General features: G+C 43.0%; 1 protein-coding gene across 8 annotated transcripts in view; it reads right to left on the reverse strand.

The window, feature by feature from the left end:
- Positions 1-6586: 6586 nt before the first annotated feature.
- CDC25C (cell division cycle 25C) overlaps positions 6587-10731 on the reverse strand; it is a 29982-nt gene continuing 25837 nt past the window's right edge. For 6 of the 8 annotated variants that reach the window (XM_040444584.1, XM_040444585.1, XM_040444582.1 and 3 more), the window contains 5 exons: positions 10169-10231; positions 8772-8870; positions 8094-8227; positions 7353-7464; positions 6587-7154 (listed from right to left, as the gene is read on the reverse strand). In XM_040444584.1, the coding sequence (XP_040300518.1) occupies positions 7005-7154; positions 7353-7464; positions 8094-8227; positions 8772-8870; positions 10169-10231 (558 nt within the window). In that variant the 3' untranslated portion in view covers positions 6587-7004. The remainder of the gene's footprint in view (positions 7155-7352; positions 7465-8093; positions 8228-8771; positions 8871-10168; positions 10232-10731) is intronic. The other 2 variants (XM_040444583.1, XM_040444588.1) reach the window with 1 other exon arrangement.

The raw sequence follows: 10731 nt of genomic DNA on the forward strand, positions 1-10731 counted from the left end.
TTAGAATTTGCACATCTTTGCCTCCATTTCCCCCTTGTAAGTATCTTCAAGGGTAAGGTCGGGCTGTTATCATTAACCCCATGATTCTGCAAAGATGGGTCCCAGACAGGTGAAATGGCTGTGCTGAGGACAGTCCTGCGGCCAGATTCCAGGACTTCTGCCAGACTAGCCTCCTCCAAAATTCAACCCCTTCAGCGTCATTAGGGAGGGTGGAAGGATTAAACCCTCCTCAGATTAGAGGTTTCCCTGGAGATAGATAAGACAGGATCCCTGAAGAAGGTGCTAGAGAGACCATTTAGCAGCCTCCTCATTTTCAGGTCGATGTTTCTGAAAGCAACCTACTCTATCAAGAGTAAACAGTGAGGTAGAAACACAGCTGTGCCAAGAGCCCAGGATTTCTACCCACAAGGGTAAGGGTATTTGTCGAGCCTAGGGTTGATTCCCACCTGCTCCCAGGATAAACAGAGGCACAATGACTTGGAAGAATAACTAAGCAGTGCTTAGAAAGAGAAAGAAGATAATGAAAGGAAGTGGGGGGTTTTGTCTCCTAACCCTGCAGCCCAAGCCCTCTCCTCACTTCTACAGAGGCCTGGCAGAGGGCCAGGAGGAGGGTATCAAGAAATGCAGTATAAACCTCTGAGATTTATTGGCTGCTGCTTCTCAATATGGCCATCCTGCTGTGGCCTCTGGGGGGCATTTGCCGATGTAATCAGCCCAGAAAGAGAGTCATCCCAGCCAGGGGTGTAAATCACCCTTCACAAAGCTAGGAGAGAGACATGTGGCCCTAGATAAGGAAGAAGAGATGTGGCCTCTTGTGCCCTTTCCTCCCTTCCCCTGCCCAAGGGGAGCTGGTTCCTGAGCTGTAATGCACTTTAAATGGAGTTTGTGCTTCATTTTAATCTCTATCTGCCCTGCCAGTCTTCCAGGAGAGCTGTGAAAGTGAACATCTGGCTACTCAGCTTTTCTACAGGGCCTGTTTTTCCCCAAAGCCACACTACCTCCCTGTACATTCTCCTCCAGTGAGGTTAGAAAGCTGTACTGGGGACCAATATCCCCTTTCCACTCCACTCTGGCAATAGTTTCAAAATGGGATCTACAAAGAGTAACAATTTCAGATGGTTGGAATGCTAAAAAAGGGCTGAGACTGATGAAATAACAGAGTTGTCGGGGGTGGGGGGTGCCAAGGGGTGTCGCCTCTGCTCTCCGCCTCCTTCAGCAACCAAACCCAATCAAGTTTGGGTAGGAAGACAGGCTGGGAAAAGGCATTTTCCTCAGGAGGCCCACTCTAAGTGTCTACTCAGTGCCATCCCCATGGAATGGACCAGGAAGGCAGGAACAGGGTCAAACTGCTAGGCTGAGAGCAATCCTAATTCCATATGTAATAGGCTGGCCTTTTTGTGAGAATAATGAGATGCCTGGAGCATCTTTCTGCCTGGGCACTGGAGTGGAGAGTCTGACATCACTGGACCTTTAATGACGATTGGTAACCAAAGCTAGGGGAGAGATGAGGAAGACTCCGCAAATAAATTTGACTCCAACACTTATATTGACAGCTTTTCCAGCACACCCTCTGCCCACCAACCATGTCCCCTGTGACTGCCAACACCTGCTAGATAAGCAGCATTGCCTTTGGGAACCTTGTAGATAATGACAAATGAGCCAGTCTTTTCTATAAAGATGATGTTATTCAACTGTCATTCAATTCAATAATGTCTTTTGAGACTGATTATGGGTTCAAATTTGTACCGGGTGCAAAAATGATTAAGAGACAAAACTTGCCCTATAAGGCTTTGCAATCCACTGGTTGGGCTCAACAGTCTGAAAACCTTGCATCTTACTCCACTTCATTTGTAATCTTGGTTTCTGCCTTCTATCAGGCCCTCTCTCACTGGTAAGCTTTAATTCCTGCTGCTACCCTCACCTGGGATATTAACAGTGTGGTGAATAGTTAAGAACACAAGCTTTATAGACCTTCTGGGTTCAACACATGCTGGATGACCTTGGGCACAGCACTTAATTTTTCTGGGCTTCAGTTTCTTCATCTGTAAAATTAATAACAATACCTATTTCATACAACAGTTGTGAGGATTATACAACTATATATTGAGTAAAGACTTTAGCATAATGCCTATCCAGAGCAAGCACTGAATAAATGGTATCATTCCAGGTGGCATGCAGAAGTTAATTTTTCTGTGACCTTAGCCAGCCCCCACCACCAGATTTGTTGCTTTGGAGCTGAAGGCTACAGTACTTCTTCTCTTTGCCAGAGTGCTTATAGGGATGGGAAAAAAGGAAATCATTTTCTACATTGTCAGTCTCTCTTTTTTAAATGTTTATTTATTTATTTACAGAGCACACACCCACGAGCAGGGGAAGGAAAGAGAAAGAGAATCCCAAGCAGACTCCATGCTCAGTGCAGAACCCAACATGGGGTTCAAACCCATGAACCTCAATATCATGACCTGAGCTGAAATCGAGAGTCAGATGCTTAAATGACTAAGCCACCCAGGCGCCCTACCCTGTCAGTCTCTTGAGGACAAGGGCAGTTTGTGAGATCAAGCCCTGTGGTTGGATTCTGTACTGACAGCACAGAGCCTGCATGGGATTCTCTCTCTTTGCCCCTACCTGGGGCATGCACACACATGCACTCTCTCTCAAGATAAATAAATAAACTTCAAAAGAAAAGGTTTAAAAAATAAAATAAAATAGGGATGCCTGGGTGGTTCAGTCGGCTAAGTGTTAGATTTCAGCTCAGGTGATGATCTCGAGGTTTCTGAGTTTGAGCCCCGCATTGGGCTCTCTGCTGTAAGCATGGAACCCTCTTCAGATCCTCTGTCTCCCTCTCCCTCTGTCCTTCCACTGCTCTCTCTTTAAAATAAATAAACATTTGGGGCGCCTGGGTGGCGCAGTCGGTTAAGCGTCCGACTTCAGCCAGGTCACGATCTCGCGGTCCGGGAGTTTGAGCCCCGCGTCAGGCTCTGGGCTGATGGCTTGGAGCCTGGAGCCTGTTTCCGATTCTGTGTCTCCCTCTCTCTCTGACCCTCCCCCGTTCATGCTCTGTCTCTCTCTGTCTCAAAAATAAATAAACGTTAAAACATTAAAAAAAATAAATAAAAATAAATAAATACATAAATAAATAAATAAACATTTGAGGGGCGCCTGGGTGGCTCGGTCGGTTGAGCGTCCGACTTCGGCTCAGGTCATGATCTCACGGTCCGTGAGTTCGAGTCCCGCGTTGGGCTCTGTGCTGACAGCTCAGAGCCTGGAGCCTGTTTCGGATTCTGTGTCTCCCTCTCTCTCTGCCCCTCCCCTGTTCATGCTCTGTCTCTCTCTGTCTCAAAAATAAATAAACATTAAAAAAAATTAAAAATAAAATAAAATTAAATAAACATTTGAAAAATAAATAATAAAAACAAAAGGAATTGGTGTTTCCTTAACATTTGCATGAATTGAATGGGGAAAGAGAATCTTCCATACCTCCTCCCACAAGGGAATGGAATGGAAGGGAAGGGAAGGGAAGGGGAGGGGAGGGGAGGGGAGGGGAGGGGAGGGAAGGGAAGGGTAGGGAAGGCTCCTGCCCTCTCTGTGGCAGAGGTCAGCCAGATCCTGGGCTGAGAGTGAAAACCATGTTTTCAGACTGAAAGATTTCCAGTCCTCATTTCTTGACTTTGTAATGAACAGATACCAACCAGTCAGTGTTAGTGTAGAGGTAACCGACTATATACCTCATTCCAAGGTCTCTGGGCTAGGGTCTTAGCCCTTAACCTCATCTCCCAAGCCCAAGCAACCCTTATGGCCTTGACTTCTTAAGAAACTATAATTGAGGCACTCACTTACATATTTAACATGTAATACACTGTCAACTCTAGAGAGTCATATTGTTCTTTGTTGAGGATGTGGTAACGGCAAACCCATTCAGAGTATGGGCACTGGAGCCATATTGCCTGGGTTCAAATCCAGATTCCACCATTCATTAATCACCTATGTGAACTTTTTTTTTTAATTAATTTTTTTTTTTTTTAACTTTAGAGAGAGAGAAAGCACAAGTGGGGGAGAGGGGCAGGCAGAGAGAGAGAGAATCTTAAGTAGGCTCCATGCTCAACAGAGGCTAACTGGGATCATGACCTGCGCCAAAATCAAGAGTCATTTGCTTAACCAACTGAACCACCCAGGTTGCCCATTAGCTGTGTAATTTTTTAAAAGTTACTGAATCCCTCTGTTTCTTACTTTCTTTATCTGTAAAATGTGCCTAATAATAAGTACCTGCCTCACAGGAGTGTTGTGAAAATTAAACTAGTTGATACATATGAGTTCATAAAAAGTCTTGCATATAATAAGCACCCGAAAAATGTTAACTACTGTTATTATTCCTGAAAATAACATAAATCAAATCACATGGTACCTATGAGGTGGGAGGATATTACAAGAAATTATACAGGAAAATGGTGCCTTTTAGGCAAATACAATTTTTCATAAACTAGGTAACTAATTACGCCCTAGTTTTTGTTTTGAAACTCAGAATTTCCACTTAATTAAGATTACTGAAAGCGCTGCTATAAACATTTATAGCAGCGCTTTCAGTAATAGCCAAATTATGGAAAGAGCCTAAATGTCCATCACTAATGGATAAAGAAGATGTGGTTTATATATATAATGGAATACTATTTGACAATGAGAAAGAATGAAATCCTGCCATTTGCAACAACGTGGATGGAACTGGAGGATATTATGCTGAGTGAAATAAGTCAGTCAGAGAAAGACAGATACCATGTTTTCACTCATATGTGGATCCTGAGAAACTTAACAGAAGACCATGGGGGAGGGAAGGGGAAAAATAGTTACAGAGGGAGAGGGAGGCAAACCATAAGAGACTCAAATACAGAGAGCAAACAGAGGGTGGATGGGGGTGTTGGTGTGGGGGAGAGGGGAAAATGGGTGATGGGCACTTCTTGGGATGAGCACTGGGATGTTGTATGTAAGCGATGAATCATGGGAATCTACCCCCAAAACCAAGAGCACACTGTATATACACTATATGTTACCCAATTTGACAATAAATTATGTTAAAAAATAATACTAATAAAATAAAATGGGACTGGGAAAAAAAGTTACTGAAATATGAACATGAGCACCAGTCTCTTCCCAGGTGGGGGCTTGGTTCTACTCTTCTGGGGAAAATGATCAGGAAATGACCCACTAGGTTAGGCAATAAGTCAGGGGACTCCCTCTTCATATTTGAAAGTGGAGGTACTTCAAACATTTTCCTCCTCTGGCTACTAGGAGTACCTGTTTGGCAGGCGTAAGGATGTGGGAGTGGGACAGAGAAGCAGCATCTTCCCCTCAGCCTTCTGCACCTAATACAGCAACAGCTTTTCTCTCCTTTCCCCTCAGCCCTCTGAGCTCTGAGCTCAAGGGCTCAGGGAGAAGGCCAGAGAGGTAGCTTCCTTCTGCGCAGAGAGCCAAGTGCAAGCAGCGGAGGCTGCAGACTCCAGAAGCTGCCTTAAAGAATACAGCAGTGCCCTCTGCTGGGAAGCACAACCGCCACACTCCAAGAGAAGCACACTAGCGAACCTTGCAAACATCAATCCAGCGACTGCCCTTCTTCCCTCCCACTTACTTAAAAAAAGTCTCTTGGCCCCAGAACCTGGGAAGATGTCACTTTTGTCTCTATTCTATCTCAGCCAGGCTTCAGAGCCCTTTGTCCTTTTCCAGTCCTGGGCTAGCACTCCTACCAGGTTAATGCAGAATGACAATGATCAGTGGCAATTCTACCACCACCCCAGGCCATAGAGCTATATCTCACTATGAAGACGAAAGCCTGGTTACATTAAAGAACTCTAAGAACAGAAAGTCTGGGATAGTGCTGGAAAATAGTTTAAAAGGTCTTCCTTAAGTCTAACTGCTCCTGCTTACTACTTTTGTATCCTTTTAGGAATAAAAGGAATAAATAGGAATATCTTCAGATAGCACAGATATCTATTTTCAACTCTCCCAAGTCCTAAACTTATCTCTGTGAGATGTGAAATGAAGTGGAGAAAAGACTGTGGGAAATGAGAAAAGTCAAAATTCCCCTGTAGACAAGGAATCTTTTTGAGCCCAACTCAGAACTATAACCTGCCTTAGACATGGCAATCATCTTGGTTCTCTGAGCCTAGTTATCACAGCATGCTGAGTATGGGGCACACTTTTAGGTAACGCATACCTTGGAATGGTCTAGGAAAGGATAGCCAGGATATTGCTGAAGAATGCAGTTTAAAAGGTTTTCCTTAATTCCAGAGCAGAGGTTCTCAAGGCTTGGCATGCATCAGAATCACCTGAAAGGGAAATTTCAAAACCCAGAATTCTGAGCCCTAACTCAGAAGTTTTGTTTTAGTTAACTGTGTGATGCCTGAAAATTTACATTTCAAAGAAGTTCAGAAGATGCTTACAGTTCAGGGCCCAAACTTTGAGAACCACAGGTGTAGAGAAAAGCACCTTGACCTCAACTATAAATCAAGATGGTTACACCTTTGTTTAAAGGAGTCTAATTTGGTGATCTCTTCCTTATAAAGACCTTCTAGGAGTAGACTGAGCTCACAATCAAATCTCTAATTTTGTAGTGTTTATTTTCTCATTTAAGAAAAAGAGAGAGAGGGAAACAAAGAAGGAAAGTACAGAGAAAGAAGATGCCCAACTCCCTTGCACAGACCCAGGGAGAGAAAGAGCTGGCTGGCTTGTAAGAAACACTTAATTGGGAAGAGAATGTAACCACTTCCTGAAGCAACACAAATCTCCATCCAACCCAAAGCTACAGCCTTCTAAAGCCAGCTCCGGGACTTAGTCAACAGCCAGCAGTTTTGCTAAAACCAACCCCCAGACCTAGAATTTCATTATCTTGGCAGCCTGTTGGTTTGCAGCCATCTTTTAACAATGTTGGGTTTTGCCACATTCAACATGGCTCTTTCTGTTCAGGGTTTCTACAGTGTCTTTGGGTGACTTGTAAGCAGCAAACCACTGATCCATTGTCATGGGCTCACATCCTTCACCAGTAAGGCAATCTGCTCCTGCAGCTGCCGCTCCCCTTTCCATGCTTTGCTCTGGCTTCGACACCTCAGCAGCTCAGCCTTGTGGTCTTGGTGATGCATAGGGCAGTAGCTCTGTGGTTCACACAGTTCCTGAAAGGTAGGGGACAAAGTAAGGGAAACTCCAGTTTCCAGAACTCTGCCTACTAACTATAATGGAGATGCTGATAGTAGTAGCTAAGAAGAGCAGCAGTTTCTTCTCGGAGGGCTTTGCAGGCCCTGGAAGTTTAATGCTAAAGTTGGCTCCCCCAAGTCTGAGCTCTCCTGTTGCCCACGTGCCCCATTCTTTACCGTATATTCTGGAAAGAAGTCTCTGTAGCCCCCTTTAAGGATATATAGCTCTGGGTAGTACAATGCAGGATACTGGTTCAGAGCCCTGTCCTCTTCTCTGAGAGAGCGGCACCTTTAGAGAAAACCCAGAGGTGGGTGGGGTGAAAAGAAGCAAGGTCAGGATTCTGTGGACCATTTGCTGGGGAGGGGAACAAAGAATAGACTATGGGTAAGCCCAAAGGACTTCCAGATCTCACTGTTTTTGCAAAACAAGGTTCAAGTAATCACTCTTTCTCCTTTCCTTTGTGGGTATCTCATTCCCAATCCTTTTTCCTTCACTACTCCAAACTTTAAAAAAAAAAAATGTTTTTTTTAAGTTTATTTATTTTGATGGTTGGGGAGAGACAAAAAAAGAGGGCGAGAGAATCCCAAGCAGGTCCCACGCTGTCAGTGGGGAGCCTGATGCAGGGCTCCAACCCACAAACCATGAGATCATGACCTGAGACGAAACCAAGAGTCAGATGCATAAGTGACTGAGCCACCCAGGCACCCCTCTGCTCCAAACTTTTAAATTGTAGAAACCTTTCCTTCCACTTCTCTAACCTTTAAGCTGCAATGGAAAATATGCATTCTTCATTCATTCATTCATTCATTCATTCATTCATTCATTCCAGTCTCTGTCTGAACTGGTCTGGGAAGGCTCCCTGGTTTTAAGTCCCAATTCAAGGTCCATTTCCAACATCTGCCCATGTAGACACTCACATTCGGGGACCCCTTTCTGAGGAGAATTCACAGTGGAACACGATGATTATTCTTTTCTGGGTGTTCAGAGGCATGACAGGCTTCTTCAGAAAGAAGTCATATAGTTCTTCCTGACTGTACAAATTTAAGGCTCCCTGTAGAAGAATTTTGGTAAGTACTGTATTTCCTTAAGCACCTCTGGACAGTTACAACACTTAGAAATAACTGGGATACCATCTTGGGATATCTGGGCAAAGAAGTCTAGACTATAAGCACTTTTGGGGCATAGATCTAATTATATCTCTGGGTCTATCCCCAAGGTCTGGCATAGAGCTTGGTATGTAGTAGGTATTCAATAAATGTTTGTAGAACTGACCCTCCAACCCCTAACATGTAGGAATCGTTGTGAGGAATGTCTGTGAGTATCTGCAAAGTGCTTCTCAATCCTTGCATTAATATTTTAATTTGAAGTAGGAGCCCTTGGCTCCAACAAAATAGGGGGAGATTGGTCTAGGAGGAAAAGGGAAAGTAAATTGCTTGACGTACACAGAATTAGAATAGGAATGAGGACTTGCAGCCTTATCCAAATGTATAACCTCTGCCCTGGTTCTGGAGTTCATAGGGCTTTTATCCGTAGACTCTGCTCAATAAAGAGCTACCTCCAGCCCCTCCCAACTAATGTCCCCTATGTAACCTCACCTGGATGTGTCCTCCCTGGTACTCATATGGATAGCGGCAATCGATGATATAAAACTTCTCAATCAGACTCTGGAACTTCCCTGACAGTAAGGCAGCCACCTGCACAGAAACAATGATTAAACACTCTGCTCCCAGTCACTCCAAGGGAGAGAACAGCCCTTCACACAGTTCGTCATTTGTACTCCCTTTAGTCACCCAGGATTCTACTGTATGCCCGTCCTCCAAAGGCCCCCTATATTTTGAAATGGAGCAATGGTTGCATCCCTACCCCCCATTCAAGAGGATAAAATAGGAAATGGTCTTTTTGGAACACCGAAGTAGCTAGTATTGTCAAGACACCAGAGAAAATTGTATTCAAGCCACTCATCTGGAGGCAGGCATGGCTGCATTGAGCCTCTCAGAAGACACCCAAGGACTTCTGCAGGGGTACAGGTAGCAGGTAGCAATTCCGACTTTGCAGGAAGAAATGGGAAATGGTTCCCCATGCTCCATCGTAAAGGAAGAAAGCAAATCTTTCAGGAAAGGATAAGGAAGGAAAAGGTCGACATCCTTAAGCTACTTGTAACAGTGTAAATTGGTTCAACCTTTCTGGAGTGAATTTTGTAAATGTAAGTGTAATTACACTTTGACTCAGTAATTTCTATTCCAACATCTTTAGTGAACAGAAAAGTACGCAAAGATGTGGGACAACAATATTCATCCCTGCATTCATTATTTTAGGTTATCAAAATATTACAAATAACTTAAATATTCAATAATGGGGGTTTGGTTAAATTATACATGCCAATATAATAGAATATTATATAGTCATTGAAAGGATAATATAGATTTTTTTTTATTGATGTAGAAATATATTTACAATGTCTTGCTAAGCTAACTTCAACATGTATAGAAGCTAACATGTTCATTATGATTCTATTTTTATCAAATATGTTCCAGAATAAAACGTGGAAGGCCATAAGGAAAATATTACTAGTGGTTATCTCCAGTGATGAGATTATGGGTAGGGTGACCAAATAACTATTGCACAAACTAGGACACTTTTGAGAGTGAAAGAGAACACTATAAATAATTACCACACGCTGAAAGGTGTCAATGGGATTGTAACCTCTAAACCAGGATATAAATTTGCCTCAACTGAGTGATTTTGACTTTTTTCCTGCCCTCCCTTCCTTTATTGTTTTCTCTCTTTCATAACAATTTTATATCACTGGTTTAATTAAAAATAAAAGCAACAGAATGGGATAAACGGGACTCCTTTAACACAGCTTCAGTTGAATGAAGTGTCTATGTGAGTGAACACAATGAAAGAAATATAATGGAAGTGGGATTTTACGGACAGAACAGACCAGATGGTAGCTTATGTAACCAGTTACCATCTCCAGAAATCTGCTTACTGTTTCTGGGTTGATGTACTTCAAATCTTGGTGTCTCCCTGACACGGTTGGCAGCACACACACCTAGAAATACCCAAGAGCTGAAATAACAACAAATTTTCTATACCCCAATTTGAGATCAAAGACCACAAATTGTCCTCCTTTCCAACTGACCTTAAAACCCCAGATGCCTTCAAAACAATCAAGAGTCTCTATAACTTGCATATGTAGCAATCCATTTCTAAGAAGTGATTCTAAGGAACTAATCAAGGGTGTGTACAAAATTTTAGATTTAGCTATCAATATGTCCACCTTGGTACAGTTCAAAAGGAAAACTTGTAAAAGTAAATAAGCTACAAGAACAGCTTTATCAAGAAATTATGGGCAGGAATGCCCGGCTGGCTCAGTTGGTAGAGCGCGTGACTCTTGATCTCAGAGTTGTGAGTTCAAGCCCCACAGTGGGTGTGGAGATTACTTACAAATAAAAAAGTAAAAAAATAAAAATCTTTTAAAAAAATTATGGGAATCCAAAAAGAAAAAGAAAGAAAGAAAGAAAGAAAGAAAGAAAGAAAGAAAGAAAGAAA

This window comes from Herpailurus yagouaroundi, unplaced genomic scaffold (assembly GCF_014898765.1).
Source record: "Herpailurus yagouaroundi ecotype Mexico unplaced genomic scaffold, PumYag 192, whole genome shotgun sequence".
Taxonomy (NCBI): Eukaryota; Metazoa; Chordata; class Mammalia; order Carnivora; family Felidae; genus Herpailurus; species Herpailurus yagouaroundi.